We start from the raw sequence: 18,054 nt of genomic DNA, 5'->3' as shown, positions 1-18,054 counted from the left end.
AGCAGGGTCCTGGGCAGAGCAAACTGCCCCGGGGAGCCAAAGCCCTCTCTTCACTCTGAAAGGGCTAACTCCAGCCCGTCTATTCATGCCTGGGTGGGACTCACATTCCTCTTTACTGAGTGGAGTGTGCTTTTAAGCATCACACGGTTTTTTGAGCTCTCCTTTGCAGGCTGTGCCTATTAGCACCGAGCAAGCTGCCCACCCTGGGTGCTGCACAGGCTGAAACTGGACGGCCCTGAGCAGCATCTGGCTGTGCCTGGCCAGGGAGTGGTCACAACACAGAGAGGGAAGGGAGGGAGGGGAGCCAGGGATGTAGAATGCACACTTTCCTTTCTGGCTTTTGTTTGTCTTGTAAACCAGCAGGAATGCCTGGTGTTGCCCAGTGCCAGGAGTGCATCCCTGCTGGGGATTGTATTAGGGGAGGGAGGTACCTGCAGGTGGGATTCGCTATGGTCACACTCCAGGAATCCTATGTGCAAAGAATATGGTCCCACTTTACAGGATGCACACCAGGCTAAGCTTGCTCTGTCAGAGATCAGCCTTGTTGTGCTGCAGGGTCCTACCACACACAGGGACAGAGGAATTAGGCAGGTCACTGCATGCCCTGGATGTGCCCCAGGGAGAGGACATGACAGGAAAACAGGGTGTGGAGCAGGAAAGCTGCAGGGCTCGAAGGGGAACATTGCTCCACATCCCTGTCAGCAGGTCCCTGGCTTCCAGGTTATGGACAGCTTCTCCTCAAGCCAGTGGAGAGAGACATGGACATTTCAAAAGCAACTTGTTCCTTGCTTTAGATGTGTTGAGCTCGGGAAACAAAGTGTCTTCAGAGGGGTAACCACACCTGGGCTGCAGAGAACCTGGAGCACTTGCTCAGCCTTCCCAGCTTCCTCTGCAGTGCCAGAGGCAGGCGCTGGCCTGAGGAGCCTGTTACATTCAGCAAAATCCCCCCACATCCCAGCAGTGTGCTCACGTTCACCCGTTGCAACACATGTGCTCTTCAGCACTCAGACATAGATCCATGGCCCTGAAGAAGGACCCAGCCACCTGCCTTCAGCTCAGACAGCACTTCAGCCAGATACAAGTGTCAGTGAGAGGTGCTATGGGTTCCTTGGACAAGGTAGAGGGGAGCAGCTCCCCTGGATGGAAAGCCTGTTTGTGACTAGGAAGGAGCAGCACCTGCAAGGCTGGAGGTGATATGGGATGAGTGATGACCTTTGAAAGTCTCTTGTGGCAGGGGTGGAAGGAAGGAGGGCAGGATGAGGCTCCATGTGTCAGACATAGTTCAGCCCAATGACCAGGCACACAAGGCCGAGAAAAGCAGCTCTATCCTGTGGATCTCCAAGGGAATCTGGCCTGGGCAGGTCTGTGCTCCAGTCACTGATGTAGAGGCTGGGACAATTACCCCCTGCCAGGCAAATCGTGCACTGCAGAGCTCCAGTGACATGTCCGCACTGCACCTGTGCTGCTGTAAGCACATCTCTGAACTCCCTGAGATGATCCTACCATCTGTCTGGAAGCCAGAAGAGGCACCAGAAATGACAGTGCCTGAAGAGACTCTGGGCTTCCTGAACAGAGATTACCAAACAGGGCCAGGCAAGCACCTGCACACACTCACGTCCCTTGCCTTCCTGGGGAGCCAGGCTGGATAGCAACTGTGTCCAGTGAGATGAGTTTGGCTCCCTCACGTTTTCCAGGTGATTTTCTGTGTGCTAGCTTTGGAAAGCAGCACAAGCCTAGGCACAAGCAGTGACTTGGGTACCCTGCCCCATTGCCATGCCAGAAGGCTGCACAGCAGCTCACAGTGCCTATCCCTCCTTTCACACCGGAGAGTTTTTTTCATCCCCCCTGTGCCCACCACATTTGCCTGTCACCTCCACCAACCCCACACGAGGTTGGGCTCAATGGAGTACCATGGCAGTGCTGCACAGGCACCTCAGGCACCGGGAAAGCTCACAGCCCGGGGACGGCGAGCCGCTGCGCCCACAGCGGCTCTGCCCCTGCTTTCCGGGAAGCGCAAGGACACGCGGATCGGCCGCGCACACGTGTGCGCCAGAGCCGGCGGGGCGGGCCCGTGGCGCCGCGGGAAAATGCGCGCCTGCCCCGCCCCCAGGGGGCGCTTCCCTCCAGTCCCTCCCGTGTCGCCCCTCCCACTGCGCGCCGCGGGGCTGGGCCGATCCTCCTCGTACCCGCCCGCTGCAATGATGGCGGCGAAGCCCGAGGGTCTGCCCGCCCTCAAGATGGCCGCCCGCGCACTCGAGGCCGGGCGCCCCCTCAGGCCGGTGCCGGTCTCTCCGTGCGCGGCCAGTGGCGAAAGGGTGCGTTCCCGGCATGCCGCGCGCGGGTGGGGCGGCGCGGGGGTCGCCGGGAGCTGTAGTGCGGGGCGGGCGGTGGTCACGTGGCGCGCTCGGCAGTGGCCGCGCTGGGAGCAGAGGCGCCAAGATGGCGGCGCGGCGGGGCGGAGCGGTGCCCGCCGCCAACGGGGCCGGGGCCGGTGGCGTTGCCGCCGCGGCCGCTTCCCGGGGCCTGGGGAGCGGCGGAGCCTTGCGCGAACCGCCTTTCTGCGCCGGCGGTCCCCTACAGGTAAGGGGCGGCGGAGCGCAGCGGGCCGCGCCGTGACACGTGGAGGCCGGGGCGGCTCCCGCGGCGGCAGCACCACGTGTGCCGGGAGCGGGCCCGCCGCACCGGCAGCGGGCGGGGGACGCAGCGCGGGCCGGTGGCGTCTCTGCTGGTCCCGGAGTTGGGCGCCCTTTCTATGGTTGGGGGAATGGGGTGCTCGGAGCTCTCCCGCCGGGATGGGGTGTCGGCGCGGGAAGATTACGGGGCTGAGGGGGCCGCACCCCGGCCACAGGACCCGCCGGGATGGGTGGCTTGGTGTCCCCTGCGGGAGATGACACCCCGGCCTTAGGTAGTGGGAGACAGAGAGATGCCGCTCGCGTCATTCCCGCCGGTAATTCCCCCGGTCCCTCCATCCCGGCGCCGCTTTCCGCCACCTGCGGCCGCGGGGAGCTGGGGCTGGCGCGGTTCGGGGTACCGACACCCGCCGGTTTCGGTGACTGGCGCTCTGGGTGCAGAACGTGGCCCGGGCGTGGGGAGGTTCCCCGAGCCGTACCGACAGCTTATTCATGGGAAGCGGGACTTTATCCTGTAGCAAGAGGCTCCCGCGCCGGAGCAGATGTGGGACACGGAGCTGCCGCTGTCACCGGCCCCGGTGGGCCCGTGACGGGGCTGGGCTGGGTGCGAATGCGCTGCTGTCTGGATGGGGAGCGCGGGGATACATCACCCCAGGAGGGAACGTGAGGCCACCTGCGTTGTGCGTTTGTCGGGATTTTTTGGGGGAAGCCCTAGGCTGTTTCTGCCTCCGCCAGGGTCCTCCTGCGTGGCCGAGGGGCTGCGGGGGAGACCCCCATCCCGACCCCGCGCTAGAGGACGCCGACCCCGTCTCGCCCCTCCCCGACGCGAGCAGAGTGGGCTGCGGATGGGGGAAGAGAGGTGTGTTCCCGCCTGATGTTTTCCGAAAGCAGCAGAGGAATCCACGGAGCATCCTCTAGCTGTGCCGCGCTGGCCGGGCGGAGCCCCTGTCTCCCCGCGCCCACTCCGCGCTCTTGCCGGCAGCTCCGGCGCTGTAAGAGCAGCCTTGGCAGCCAGCCGGAGACCATGGCCGCCCTGTGCTCGGGGCGTAGCCGCAGCACGCCGGGCACACGTGTCACAGCGGCCTGCGGGGGCCTCCGTTGTCCCTTCCGGGGACCAGAGCGGCGAGCGCAGTGTACGCTGCGCCGAGTGTGTTGGAAGAGCTGGTGGCCACGCTTAGGCTTTGTCCATTGCAAGTAGTTAGCTCCAGTCCCAGTATCCCCCGTGTCCAAAGCCCGCTCTGGGCCTGTGGGCATTCTCTTTTCTCCCCTGCAGTGCTGGTTGCTTGGGCACAGAGTGGCCAGAGCCAAAGCCTGTCCTTGAACATTCTGGTGACCCTCTTCCCTGCAGCGGTGCTGTAAGGCAAACACAAGGAGCTCTGAAGGAAGGCACGGGAGGTTTCCCCCTCCCCTCCGGGCTAGGAGCGACAGGGGTCTCTGGCAGGGAGGAGAGCGGGCAGGGACTCTGGCTGGAGCAGGCTGGGCTGGTTCGTACCCCCGCCCCAACGCACAAGCGATGCTCAAGCGATGAGAGCTGCAGGACGTGCCCGTCCCCAGGTGGATCAAAGCGAGTCCTGGGGGAACACAGCCCAGGTCGGTGACTCACGGCTGTGGGACTCCTTGTTGCAAGGCGCTGAGTCAAGGAAGGCATGGGAGATTGCCCGCCCTCCCTCCCGGGCTGCAGGCAGGAGCCACAGGAAGAGGCCATTTGAGTGGGAGGGTTTTATTTCCCTCCCTCCTAATGTCCAGCGCTGATCACAGTTTGAAACCTCTTACTACATGCTTTTTTTGGGGAGAGCCATGCCGTGTGGCTAGATGGGCAGGGCTGTGCAGCACCGGGGTGACCTCCGGATCTCTTTGCCAAATGCAGGCAGGCAGGGGTTCCCTGGGCTGCTGATGCTCCATCCTGCTGGCTCCTTCGATGTCCTGGGTGCCTCTGCCTGCGGGTCACCGCTGACTCAGGGTTGCACGCCGCCGGGGCTGGGCGTGTGAGCCTGCATGTCCTCCCAGTATCTGCGTGAGGATTGGCCGGGAATCACAGCCAGGCTGCGCCTAGAGGGCTGCCAGCAGGCTCTGTGCCGCGCTCTGATGCTGAGCAGGAAAACTGCTCTAAAACTTCTCCATGATCTGCATGGTGGAGTGATGTCCTGGTGGGTTCCACTTCCAGATAGAGGGCCCTGGGAGACGCTGGTCTGGGCTGGCAAGCTGCCTGCTGAGCCCCAAACCACTGCAGACTCTTGGTCTTTAGGGCTGTCATGTCACAGACTGGGGGAATTTGGGATGGGTAGTTTTGGGGCATTGCTGTGGGTGATCTGGCTTTCATTCCCAGCCTGGTCTTGGGGTGCCTGTGTCTGGGGTTGCACGGTCTGGGGTTGCACAGGGCTCCTGGCTGTGCTGTTGCCAGTGGTGCCTGCTTTGTCTTATTGGAACCAGTCTCTGAAAAGACCCAAGGACCAGGGGTTTGGGCATGTGGCTTTGGTGCTGTTGTATTTTAGAAACATCTGTTTCATAAATGCCTGCTGTCTCTCTGGTGCAGTTTACTGCTTGGTAGAAGAGGATTTCAAAATATTAGTAGGTTCTCTCTAAGCACAAGGTACATTTTGTTCTGCATGGGCACAGCAAGCTGTGGTACCTCCATGAAGCACAGGTGAACTGCATCAGATGTGCATCCCACAAGGTTCAGCTGTATTCTCACGGTGCTGTTGCTGCTCCAAGGGCAGGAAGATGGGTCACAGCTTGCTCCTGGCTAGCTTTGGGAGGGAGGTGTACTCTCCCAGGGCTTTGTCCTTGGTGCCCTTATCTTCCCAGCCTCCATTATCTCTCTGCCTAAGCCCATCTACAAACAGGAATTCGCATCCTGTCTTGTGCCCGTGACATGAGTGCACTGCTGCTCTGCTTTGTATGTCCTGTGGGTCTGCTCAACTGGGGGCTGTAGCCCTCCTTGTCCTGCAGCATGGCTGTGTGGCACCCTGGAGTGCAGTGCAAATACTTTTTTGAAGTTACTCAGAATTATCCAAGTGTCTGTGGAGGTGGCTGGGGGACTGGAAAGGATGTGGGGTTGGGAATTTGAAGGAGGAGGAGTAACAAAGCTGGTTTGGTCCTGGATTGCAAGCACAGACCATGTCCTCTTGTAGCTGCAGCAGAGGTATTGGGATAGGGTTCCAGCAGTGGCAGCTGGCTGCACCCCTCTTGCTGACTCCTGCACTTTTGTTATGAATTTCGTAATGGTTTTGGGCTTATCTGAAGTGCCGACAGCCAGAATTGGAGGAGCGCGTGACAGTCCATGGGGTGACGGGAGCTAGCCTGTCCCCTCCCTGCCCTGCATGACCAGTGTGTGGTGTTGGGTAGAGCTTGGTGTTTTATCCATTCATCTTTCCCAGTCATGCAGCTGCAGAGTGAATCAGGCAGAAATTTTTGGTGTGGAGGCATCCTGGGTAATTGGAAGGGTGTCGAGCTGAAAGCAGCACAGGGCTTTGTGTAGTGGACTCTCCTGAAAGCAAAGAAGAAGGTCCCCTGTGCCACCTTCTGACCTGCAGCTGTCTCCCACCTGCTTCCCCCTGCATGTTCAGGATGCTGGGGGTGCCCAGCCACTGTTTGCAACACAGGCTGGCAGGAGCCCATGTGTGCTGCAAGGAAATTAGTGTTGGTAGTGGGGCTGTTCAAAGTGTTTACCTGGCTCTCCATGCTCCTCAACAGTGCTTTTCCCTCGAGGAGGATGACCTGAACTTAACATCATTGGATGCAGAAACTATCTTAGAAGCTGAAGAGATCCTGGGGACAATGCAGAACTATCTCGACTCCTCTGTGATCTCCATCATTGAGGATCTTTCTCTGAGCGAGGTGGGAGCTCACACACAGATGTGGGATGTGGTGGCCGAGCTGGCCTTGGCTGTGGCATGGGTGGGGGTGGTGGCAGTGTCCTCCGTGTCCAGGTCTTATGACTGTATCCCATCGCCCTCTGAGACCATCCCTACCCTTGCAGCAGAGCAAGGTCTGCCTGGATGCACAGAACGAGCTGTCCCTGCTGACTGCCATCACAGAGATCCTGGACAGCACAGATGATGAGACCCTGTCCCCCTTTGACACCATCATGGATGCAGAGCTGCTAACCTCACCTCGTGAGCGGGAGAATCCCTCAGTAAGTTGGGGAGCAGATGCAGCCTGACCCCAGAGCCCATGGGAAGAAGCTCAGGCAGGCCTCTGCTAGGTTCTAGCATTCACCTTGGGTATTTATGTAGAGCCAAAGATGTGCCAGAGGCTTTGGAGAGTAGCAGTCCCCAATGGGAGCCTGTGTGCAGTATGGGTGAAACAGGGCTGTTTGCTCTTGGGCTTTGTGGGGTGAAGTGCAATGGGCAGTGTGGGGCTGGGGGTGGCCTGTCCGCTCCAGCAGAATAAACCTGCCACCATCTCATCTTCTGGCCATCTTTCCAGTTTCAGAAGTTTCTCACCTTATCCTGCCCATTGCTGGAGTGTGAGAGCCCTACCCTGGAACAGCCTAAGGCTCTCAGGCCTCTCAGCAGCAGCAGCAGCATCTCTGTGGTTGGGAAGGTGAGCAGCTGAGCAGGGGAAACTGAAGCAGCAGTGTGGGGTGGTGCTGGGATAACTGTCTGTGCTGCAGCTCCCAGCCCTAGCCTTCCCTCCTGGCACAGGCATCCTTTCCCAGAAGCGATGCTTTTGCAACGCCCAGTGGCAGTGGGAGCAGGGTCTGCCTCAGGTGATGGGTGCCAGGGACTGGGGATGCTGCCATGGGAGCGTCAGATTTCCAGCTCTGTTGTGTTTTACTGGGCAGGTCAAATGTGTCCCAGCTTTTTGTCTGCCATGGGGCTTTTCTGTAGAGTTGCAGCAGACCCAGTTGGCTGTCTTGGGGAAGTGCTGCTAAAAGCCCAGGAACTGATGTTTGCTGTGGTCCCCCTTCCCAGATTGACACAGACGTGACCTGGGACCGTGCTGCTCATGGCCTCGAGGACCCAGTGCTGCCAAAGAAGCAAGCCTGCAGCACCCCGAGGGTGGAGCGGAAGGTGGGCTGGCACCGAGCCCGAGAGCAGCCACAGCGTAGTGATGGGGAGGAAGAAGAGGAGGAGGCTGCCTTGAGCCTGGAGCTAGACAGCAGCATGGAGGCTGTGAATTTCTGTGTGAGTGAGGCTGGGGCAGCACTGGAGGAGCACGAAGACCCCTGCATCATCAACACAAGTGATGTATCCCTGAGTGAGCTGGTGAAGTCCATGCACCCGTATTGCCTGCCCACCTTCACTGTGTGCCTGGACCCTGACACAGAGCCTGTGGCCAAGGAACTTCTAAGCAGTCCTGTCTTGCTGGAAATTGTGCCTGGAGAGGGGGAAACTGTGGAGATCCCTGTGGTCCTACAGCCCTTGACTCCCATCTCCCCTGACCTGGAGCCCCAGCTCCTGGGAGTGGAGGAGAGTACCAGGGAGTCAGTCCCAGAAGATCAAGGGGGGCTGCCAGGAGCTCCAACCCAGGAAAATGGGGTGGAAGAGGAGGAGAAGGAAAAACTGCCTGGGAAGGAGCCTTCATGTACTATCCCAGAGGCCACATCCCCACTGGAGACAACGGCACCTGGAGCCTCAGGTCCCAGCAGCAGTTCCTGGCACAGCACAGAAGCCCCAGCAGGTGGAAAACGTGAATGCTCTGAGAAGGGACGGGGCCGTGAGAGAGCAAGGAAGAGTCGGAAAAAGAAAGCAGAGGAGGACCAAAGCAAGCAGGCCAGGCCTGGCAGGGACTTTGTAGCCCACCGGCTCCATTCCACCAGCTCTGGACAGCCCCATGTCCAGCCAGCCATCAGCCGGCAGCGGGCAGAGTGTCCCTCTGTTCAGGTCTCAGACTTCCTGGCGCAGCAGCTGGAACGAGCCCGGAAGGAGGGGCAGATGGAGCTGCATGCTGAGCGGGCACCACGGTCCCGGGGCAGGCCTCGGAGCACAGCAGGGGCCTTCCTGCCCAAGAAAGGGAAGCAGGAGCTGCAGAAGGAGCCAGTACCAGAAACCATGAGTGTGGCACTGGAGAAGAGCAAGACTCAGATGCCCCTGGAGAAGACTGGACCAAGTGTGGAGGGGCAGCCAGCAGCTGCATGTCCGAGCCTGGCAGACCAGGCTGAGGGCCAAGGAGATGTGCAGCCATCTGCCGGACAGAGCAGTGAGGTTGCCCAGGCTGCCTGTCAGCTCCCAGAGCAAGGTGTTGGGCTGGAGCCTGCCCAGAGCCTGCCAGCAGCAGAGCCGAGTGAGGGCCTGCCTAAGGAAGCCAAACCCAAGGCTTTGAGCCTGCGTGAGTACCGCATCCGCATGCTGCACCGTCAGCCCAGCACGAGTGGCAGCCAGGAAGGCAAGAAGCAAGTGGCCAGCAAGTGGCCCAGTGTCCCTGAGCCTCCAACAGAGCTGGCAGAGATCCCCTGCCTGGTGTCACCCATGCGCTCCACCACTGAGGCAGACGGTGCTCAGAAGGGACCAGACAAACCCACCAGCCCTGCTGCTGTCCCTCCTCCTGCCAGCAAAGCTCCCTGTACTCTGACTTCAGCCCCAGCACCTGCCACAGCTCCACCACCCCCATCAACACCAATGCCTTTTGTTGCACCAAACGTGCCCCCAGCTGCTGGGGTGGCCGCCACTGGGATGCCACCAGCCTCTGCCGGTGCTTATGCTCTTTACCCACCAGTGCCTTCCTGGCCCTGCTTCAGCCCGCAGCCCATGGGCTGCCATGGTTTTCCCCCACCACCCAGTGCCACCTCCTCCAGTAATTTTCCCGTGGTGCCTGGCCTCCCGCCTCCAGCCATGGCCTGGCCCCCTCCACCTGTGCCACCCCCGCCTCCATTTGGCCCAGGTGGCCCCTATGCCCCAGTTGGGTGGGTGCCACCATCCTACTGGCCAGGAATCCCCATGCCACCTCCAGTGCCTTCCCTTGCGTATAGGGACCCTGGAGCAGCAGTGCAGGCTGCCACTGCCTTCCCAGCTGGTAGCCACCCTGGCACAGCCCTTCTGCATGGGCAGCTTCCCGCCACTCCTATGCTCAGCTGCCCGGAGCCACCAGCCTTCCCCACCCAGTCACCTGCTGCCCCGACCAGCGAGATGGGGGCTGCAGGTGGCCCGGCCAGGCCAGTGACTGGCAGGGTGTCAGACCCCAGGAGGCAATCACGGCTGGCAGGAGAGAGCTCTCTCCCCAAGGCCCCTCTTGCTCCAGCCCAGCCCCTGCCAGCCCCCTCAGCTGCCACTGCCCAGCCCCTGCCAGCCCCCTCAGCTGCCACTGCCCAGCCCCTGCCAGACCCCTCAGCTGCCACTGCCCAGCCTCTGCCAGCCCCCTCAGCTGCCACTGCCCAGCCCCTGCCAGCCCCCTCAGCTGCCACTGCCCAGCCCCTGCCAGCCCCCTCAGCTGCCACTGCCCAGCCCCTGCCAGCCCCCTCAGCTGCCGCTGCCCAGCCCAGCAAGGTCCCTCCTGCAGTGCCAGTCCCACAGGCTGTCCCCACCCATCCTCTGGAGGTGCCCCAAGCTGCAACTCCCAACCAGCTCCCAAAGGCCCCATCAGCTGCCATCTGCTGCCCAGCAGAGGTGTCTCCTGCACCCGTTGAAGAGTCCCCCAGCACCCACGCCATAGAGAAGGCTGTAGGGCCAGGCAAGGAGACAGTAGAGAAAGCCCTGTTGGAGCCCGAGGCAACTGCTGGACAGGAGTTGCTTGGCCAAAAATCCACCTCTCAGGCTGTGGCACCACCACCAAAAGCAGGTCGAGAGAGCAGCCTTCCCACCAAGGCACCCACTGTGCGGCCATGGAGGCACCAGCCACTTCTCAGCCCAGCCCAGCCTAGTGACAGCAGCAAGGACATTGTGCAAGCCTTCATCAGTGAGATCGGTGAGTGAGAGGGCTGCAGGATGCTGGGTTGAGTGTCAGCAGCCAGCAAGGCTGCAGTACTGCTGGCAATCTGGGTAGCAGGATCAGTTCCTGGCACTTCTGGGGACGAGGGTGGCAAAACTATGCCCACAGGCTTGCAGTGTCTTCCCAGTACTCTGCCAGGATGTTGCCTATAGTGAACGGTCTGGGTTGGCTGTCCTGAAACTAATCCCGTCTGGGACTGCACAGCTGGGTGCTCCTGTCCTTGCTGTGGGGGACACGGAGCTGCTGCAGGCTCTGTTACTGCTTTTCCATCCCAGTGCTTGCCCCACCATCCAGGAAGGCTGATGCAGGGGGAGAATGGAGTTGGGGTACATTAATGTGGTGCTGGGAGAATATTGGCTGATCTGACTTGCTGCACTTTCTCCCTGGCCCAGGGATTGAAGCCACCGACCTGTCCAGCCTGCTGGAGCAGTTTGAGAAGTCTGAAGGTGCGGATCTGGCATGCTGTCCCCCACAGGGCTCCCTCCATGGCATGCTGGCCTCCCTGGGCTGTCCATGCTCCCTGTGACAGGGTGGTAGTGGGAGGGCTGTGATGCTGCTGCCTGTGGGCTCGTGTTACCCTCCCCAGGTTTTTCGTACTGGGGCTGTTTCTGCCTCCATCTCCTTGGCCTGTGGAAACACCTGGGGGTCCCCATGGCAACCAAAGGGGTGGTGAAGAGTCTGTGAAGGAAAATGGATGTGCAGCTCCTATCTTCAGGGGGCTGGGTTTCAGGTGCTGTGAAACCTCTTCCGAGCTGTTCTAGGGGTACTTTATGGATCTTGTCCTTCAGCCCCACTTGTTGCCACTCTCACCTATCTGTTCTTTTTCAGCCAAGAAAGAGGAAACTTCTGTACAGCCTCCTGAGGAAAAACAGCTGGTGGGGAACTCTGGGTAAGTATCAAAACCTTGGCATCTGGTGCCCAGTGTGGAGCCCATCAGAGCAAAGGCACAGGGTAGCTTTCAGTCCTGGCAGGATTTGAAGTGTGCTGGGTCTGTGTCCATTGGCCCAGGAGGGACTGAGCTTGTCGCTGGACTGGGACGGAGCTGGCACTGAGGGGGAAAAACTGGGAAAAGCAGTGATGGGCATGACCAGGCTGTGCAAATTTTATCCTTGCACCTCTCTTGGATCCCCTGTCCTCATGAACTGGCCAGTGGGGCAGATTGAGTAGGTGCCCCAGGTGTGGGGAGTGGGGCTGGGCTTTGCCTGCTGTGCTTGACAAAGCTCCTTTCCCATTCTCAGGCCTGAGACCCAGCAGGATGCGCCAACCCAGCAGGACAGGAAGCCCCCAGATGGCCTGCAGGCCTCTGAGCTCGCCAACGTGGCAGGTAATGCAATACTTGGGGCAAGAGAGGGTAGTCTGCCATGTTGTGGCAGGGCTGTTATGTGTCCGGAGGGACACCTTGGGGAGTGAGGGGGGCTGGGACATGAGGGAACCCCAGCTGGGAGGGTTGCAGCAAAGGACTGCTCTTGTAAGTGTTTTCCTGCTCTCCCAGGCCTCACGCCCCCAGCAACACCTCCTCATCAGCTGTGGAAGCCTTTGCCTGCTGTCTCACTGCTGGCCAAGTCCAAGTCACCTGGGTCCATGCCCCAGGAAGGGCCCCAAAAGACAACAAAGCTGATGAAAGCCAAGCCACTGCCTCCAAACAAGATCCAGGTGAAGAGCATGGTGCCAACTGCTGCCAGCACAGCCCCCAGCCACGTCTGCTCAGGAGACCATGACTACTGCATCCTGGGTACACCACGGCCAGAGAGAAGCAATATCCCTGGCACACAGCCCCCTGCTAAAGGTGGCTCCCGCTGGAATGTCAAACACCACCGGGACATCACTATCAAACCCATCTCCTCCTTAACTAAACGGACGCTGGACCAACCTGAGTCCACCCCACCAGCCCCTAACACCACCACAGGGCACAGCCAGGAGCGCCTGGGGATGGCCTGTCTAGCTCCCCTGGATTATCGGACTACCATCCCCAGCAAGGCCACCACTGGGTGCAGCAGTCCCCCCACCTCAGTGCTCCTGTCTCCAGCTGCATCCCCCTGCCGGGACCAGGAGGTGCAGACTCCCAGTGCCCAGCCCAGCCATGCTGCTGCCAAGAGATCCCTGCGCTGCTACCGGAGACCTCAGGACTCACCCAGCCCCTCTACCGACAGCTGGAGGGCTGGCCGGAGTCGTGCCAGCCGTTCCTTCAGCTCCAGTTCGGATGGAGCTAGCGAGTCCTCGTCTTCATCTTCATCCTCGTCCTCCCGATCCCGGTCACGGTCTCTCTCTCCACCCCCCAAGCGGTGGCGAAGGTAAGCGTGGATTGTTGCTTGCTCTTGAGGCAATTGTACAGTGGCTGGTCTTTTGTAGGTGCCCAGACACATCTTTATGGTCCTACTGGATGGCTGGATTTGATCTTTTTGTCCTTGTGGCCCTTCTGAAGAGATGTATGGCTCACAGAGGGTGGGGGAGCTGCAATAACACCCTGCCCATCCATTTCTGGCTGAAGCCCACGTCTGGGCCCATGTGCCTGCAAAGCCACCACTGAGCCAGACTTCCTTACTCCTTCTGGAGCACCCAGTCCATGTTACAAATCGTTGGCTGCATCTTTGCTCTTGGATGCTTTTTCTGTAGTATTATGGCAGGTGTTCATATTTGTGCTGTGGGGCTGCTGCAGCCCTTGGTGTAGAATGAGAAGGAGCCACAGTGGAGCTCTCCAGGTAGCTGCTGGAGGCAGGCAGGGAAAACCTATGACTAGGTTGCCTTGGGGACTCCCTGTTCTCCTTATGCAGGTGGCTGTGTAGGAAAGTGGGACACCTTGGTCTCTGTGGGACGCATTTCTTTTGAAGCCCTTGTGCATCTGAGTGATGTGCAGCCTGTCCCAGCTGGGCTAGGGAGCACTGGAGCTGGTGAAGGGTTTCGCTTTCTGTCGTTCTCTTGGTGTTCAGCCAATGCTGGAGACGTCCCTGGGCATGAGGGGCCTGTCCAGCCAAGACCCCTTCAATTGATAGCCAGTAAATGCAGAGGCTGGAGCTGGAAAGGGCAGGTATAAAAGTGCCATGTTCCATGGATGTGCAGCTTGGGGATTGTCGAGCAAGATGTCTGGCTTGGCTTTCTAGCAAATCAGCTGGCCTTGTGCTGGAAAATGTCCCCATGTACTGTGCCACCCTGACTTGCTGTCTTCCAGGAGAATATGTGGCAGAGCCAGACAGCGTGCCCTGCTGGGCTTGGGTTTGCCTGTGGCAGGGACCATCTGTGGCCAGCATGTCTGGAGAGGGACTGTGCTCCTGCCTGGAGGTAGCACAGCTTAATCCCAGAGGTGTTTCAGTCCTGCTGTCCTTAAGCTTTCCCTGGCTCTGCTGGAGAAGTTCTTGCAGTCTGTTCACACGGCTGTTGAGCATGACGTGGGGCTCAGCACAGAAGTCCCAGCCCTTTCTGGGCCCTCCCAGGCACAGTGCTGTGCTTCACAGTTCCCCCATGACTATTTCTTGCTCTTCAGAAGCTGTGCCTCCTGTGAGCCTGCTCCCTTTTCCCTTCGGCATTGGGAAGCAAATGGAGCAACGTTTCCATAGTGTTGTTGCTGTCTTGGCAATCTTGGGCAGAGGCTTCCCCATCCTGGGGATGGGTCTTGTCTGAGTGGAATGCTGGATGCCATAGGGATGATGGATATCTTTTTCTAATTTGAGGCTTCATGATGATGACAAAGGGAGGGCTCAGCTGTATCTCTCCTTCCCCCAGGTACCGCTCAAGATGTTCCCACAGCTCCTCCTCTCGCTCCAGCTGTGGGTCATGTGGCAGGTCCCGGGACAGGTCTTCATCCTCATCATCAACATCCTCCTACTCATCCAGATCCACGTCCCGCAGCCAGTCCCGCTCCCCCTCGCCCCGCAGGAGGAGTAACAGGTGGAGAAGGTGAGTGTGGCCACCTTGTAGGGGTGTGAGCTCTCCCCAGCCCATCTCCCAGCCTCCTGTGGAGGAGGGATAGACCCACTCCTTCAAGATCTCCCTTGTGTTTGGAATCATTCTTCTGGCACACCCATGATTCCGTAGCTCATGTGTCTGGTTTCTGCCCTGACAGATACAGTTATGATGCACAGGACCACTACCAAAGGCAGAGGATCCTCCAGAAGGAACGTGCAATAGTGAGTGATGGAGGGCTGGGAATCTGGGGCTGGAAATTTGGGGGTCCACAGCCCCCCTGTCACTTCAGAAAGTCATGGGGGTTCAGCCTTGCCAGCAGCATTGCTGGGAGGCCCTGGCCAGGGCACAGTGTGGTGAGAGGCCATGCAGGGAGGGTGCTCTGTGCAAGAGAGAGGTCCTGCTCATGGATGGGGCATCTCTGCCTGCAGGAGGAGCGACGAGTTGTGTTTATCGGCAAGATCCCCAGCAGGATGACACGGTCAGAGCTGCAGCACCGCTTCTCTGTGTTTGGGGACATTGAGGAGTGTACTCTGCATTTCCGCTCTGAGGGGTAAGAGCTGTGGGAAGATGGGTCAGTCCCTGCCCAGGGGTTACTCCTCTTGGCCCTTTTCCCATTACTCAAGGGGATGTTGCAGACCAAGGGGGCAAAAACATAACCATTGCTGCTGATCTCCTCCAATGTCAGGGATAACTATGGCTTTGTCACCTACCGCTATGCTGAGGAAGCTTTTGCTGCCATCGAGAGCGGACACAAGCTGCGGCGCCCAGACGAGCAGCCCTTCGACCTGTGCTTTGGTGGCCGCAGGCAGTTCTGCAGGAGGAACTACGCCGACTTGGGTGAGTTGCGCAACCTCCACGTTCGGGGTTGGCCTCCCTGGGTCCTTCTCTTCTTTCCGAGGCATAAGAGTCCACATCCTTGAGGTCAGTCAGGGCTGGCAGCAGAGCCACATCCAGGAAGGGTCCTGCCCTGAAGGGAGGTTGAAGAGGGGGCTCCCTGTCTGTCCATCACTGTGTTGGAGGCTGGCCCAGCTCTGAGTCTAGAGGCTGGAAGGTGAAACAAGATAAGAAGTTTGCTGTGGGAATAGCCAGAATTGTGCCAGTGTTTCCATGGGCTCAAGACAGCATCTCCCCATCTCTTCCAGATTCAAACCGGGAGGATTTTGACCCAGCTCCCGTCAAGAGCAAGTTTGACTCCCTGGACTTCGACACTCTGCTGCGTCAGGCACAGCGCAGCCTGCGGAGGTAGCGGCAGGCAAGGCGGAGCACCCGCCCCCACTTTTATACTCAAATACAAAAGGCAAAAAAAGTATGAAGAGAGAGATGAGGTTTTTAATAAAATGAAAAAGGAAAAAAATTTGTTTTATAACCAATATTTAAGGAGGACAGGTCATTTGTCTTCAACTGGAGCAGTCCAGGCAAGTCGCAGCCCTGGGCTCGCCCCAGACATATAATAAATGCGGATGCCCAAACAGCAGCACTGCCTTGTTTCCTCCTTTGCATGGGCTATTCCCAGGTGTGGGCTCAGGCTCTGTTCCCCTCAAGACCCCAGGGACTCTGCTCGTGGTACAGCCCCTTGAAATGTTGCACAGGTGGCAGATTGGGCACAGGAGCAGGATGTCTGGAGAGAGTAGGGCACCGAGCATGTGACTGTCACTGACAATCTGCAAAGGCCTGGCACAGGGTCGATGCCTCTCTGAGGACCCCTCTGACCGTCTCTTGGGCTCTGCTGGCTGCAGGACTTGGCACCCCTAGGCTCCCAGCCGTTTTGGGGCCACCTGCACCTCCCCCGATGGCCACGGGGGGGCAGTGCAAGATCCTCCACCGCTGCTCCCGGCAGTGGGCTGGGAGCGGGCTGCAGCCCTTGGCCAGAGCTCGGGCAGGGCTCTACTCGCTCCGCGCCCACTGCCCTGTGTGCCTGTCCGTTTCGAGCCTGCTCCTTAGTATTGCTCTGGCTGGCCAGGAGTGACATCTCATCTCTGGGTTTCCTCTGAGGGAGAGGTGTTTGTGTGACTGCAGAGAGATTACATCTGTCTGCACTGGGATAGTGCTTGGCAGGAAAGGATGGCCAGTGGCAGGGAAGGATAGATGATGCCTGTCTAAGCCCTCTCAGTGAATGCAGCTCATGGAGGAGAGGAGCAATTGCAGGAAGCTCCCAAGGGAGCATGCTTGGGCCTGCTGCCAAGCATCTTTCCTGATCTTGTGCTGGCAGTCAGCGAAAAGCCCTGCCTTGGACTGCTCCTGGGCTGGGACAAGCTTGGGGGCCCTTTGCAGGTGGCAGTGCTGACTGGGAGCCCTGAGATGGCATTGAGTATCCTGGCTTCAGGACAGGGACAGGCTTGAGGTGAGGTGCAGTGATGCCTGTTTAAGCCCTCTCTTGGCACACCCTGGGTTAGGGAATCCTGCAGCTGCCCACCTGGGCAGTGCAGAGCTGGGAGGGTGTGGAGGGAAGCGATGGGCAGGGGATGGATCTCCATGCCACTCCCAGGGATTTTCATGGTGTTTAGGGTGGGAAAGGGCTGGTTAAAATCCCTTCAGATCCCTTACTTGGTGGAGGCAGTACACACTCCAATAGTGTGAGAGCAGGGAGGGGAATAGGGGCAATAAACCCAGGATCAGTGGTTCAGCCAAGTTGATGCTGATGTTGCCACTTGAATCATGTTCAAGGCTCTGAGCCCTTTGTGACTGTGCCTGGGTGTATTGCAGCACTCTTACGGTCTGGCACTGTGGCTGGAGCCCACCTCTTCCCTTGCTGCTCCCCTAGATGGAGCGGGGTGCTCCTGCCTGCATACTGTGTGACTTGTGCTGCTCTGCTGCTCAGCCCAGGGAGTCCTCCACAGTATCCAGACGTGGGGTACAGTAAGGCTGCGTGCAGGTGGACCCTGAGTGAGCTCCCACCCTGTTCTATTCTGCCTGGCCCTGGACTTTACACAAGGGAAAGTCCAAGGAGGCAGCTGCAGGCAAGGGTGTGAGTGGGATAGGGGGAGGCAGGCAGGGGGCTGTTAATCGGTAATGCAGTTCTTCCAGGGGCATCAAAGGAGGGGGTAACAGCCAGGGCCCAGTGGAGTCTTGGGGGGAGGATCTGTGTCCTTTTCTGTGAGTTCATGAAAAGCACTGTGGCTGCAGTATACCTGCAGCCCCTATCCTGCCCAGAGCTGCTGGGCCAATGGTGGTGCTGACCAGCATCTCCCTGGTCCCAGAGCTGCCACAGCTGTACTGAGGGTACTGTGGATCCAAGAAAATGTTACAGGGAGAGCATCTGCTAAACCAGCTGTGAAAACACTCTCCAGCTGTTGGGTAATTCAGGCCTGAGGAAGGACTTGTATGTCTTAGAGCTGGGATTGTATCTACAAATACTTTAGATGATTTGAAAGTTTCTGTACAGCCTTTCCTCAAAACTGTGGTGCAGCTGAAGAGGCAGGCAATGGGTAGTGTTATAGGCAAGGTGGAGCTGGGCATGGGGGATGGCTGCTGTCAGCAACCCTGGGAACCCCTGGGCACATGCTATTCCATGGACCTTAGGTGTGTGTGCATTTGGACAGCTCTGTGAGCATGGCATCATCCCAAATATGCGTGTTGCTGACTGTTGCATGAACAAGGCTGTGTCCTTGTGTTCCTATGGCTGGGCTGCACATGGTTCCCTCTCCTCCCACCGCTC

General features: G+C 59.1%; 1 protein-coding gene across 2 annotated transcripts; it reads left to right on the top strand.

Annotated features, from left to right (window-relative positions):
* Positions 1–2,439: 2,439 nt before the first annotated feature.
* Positions 2,440–15,873, top strand: PPRC1 (PPARG related coactivator 1). Of its 2 annotated transcripts, none has more exons than XM_088169235.1 (14): positions 2,440–2,580; positions 6,324–6,467; positions 6,610–6,765; positions 7,059–7,175; positions 7,547–10,475; positions 10,892–10,945; positions 11,328–11,388; positions 11,738–11,823; positions 11,992–12,790; positions 14,217–14,390; positions 14,557–14,620; positions 14,828–14,949; positions 15,085–15,236; positions 15,542–15,873. In XM_088169235.1, exons 1-14 carry the CDS (start codon positions 2,440–2,442, stop codon positions 15,643–15,645), a joined length of 5,103 nt encoding a protein of 1,700 aa, XP_088025361.1. In that variant the 3' UTR covers positions 15,646–15,873. The 2 variants fall into 2 exon arrangements, with proteins under 2 accessions (XP_088025361.1, XP_088025362.1); XM_088169236.1 differs by lacking the exon at positions 2,440–2,580 and adding an exon at positions 2,833–2,905.
* The last annotated feature ends 2,181 nt before the right edge of the window (positions 15,874–18,054 follow it).

Source organism: Sturnus vulgaris, chromosome 8 (genome assembly GCF_052056855.1).
Source record: "Sturnus vulgaris isolate bStuVul1 chromosome 8, bStuVul1.hap1, whole genome shotgun sequence".
In the NCBI taxonomy this organism is placed as follows: domain Eukaryota; kingdom Metazoa; phylum Chordata; class Aves; order Passeriformes; family Sturnidae; genus Sturnus; species Sturnus vulgaris.
This window is presented reverse-complemented; position numbering and strand designations above follow the sequence as displayed.

What these genes read in the sequence shown, in the direction of transcription:
- PPRC1 (XM_088169235.1), top strand. Translation starts at nt 2,440, where the DNA reads ATGGCGGCGCGGCGGGGCGGAGCGGTGCCCGCCGCCAACGGGGCCGGG. An exon ending in AGGATCTTTCTCTGAGCGAG is followed by an intron (nt 6,468 to 6,609) that starts GTGGGAGCTCAC and finishes CTACCCTTGCAG; the next exon opens with CAGAGCAAGGTCTGCCTGGA. An exon ending in GCAGTTTGAGAAGTCTGAAG is followed by an intron (nt 10,946 to 11,327) that starts GTGCGGATCTGG and finishes GTTCTTTTTCAG; the next exon opens with CCAAGAAAGAGGAAACTTCT.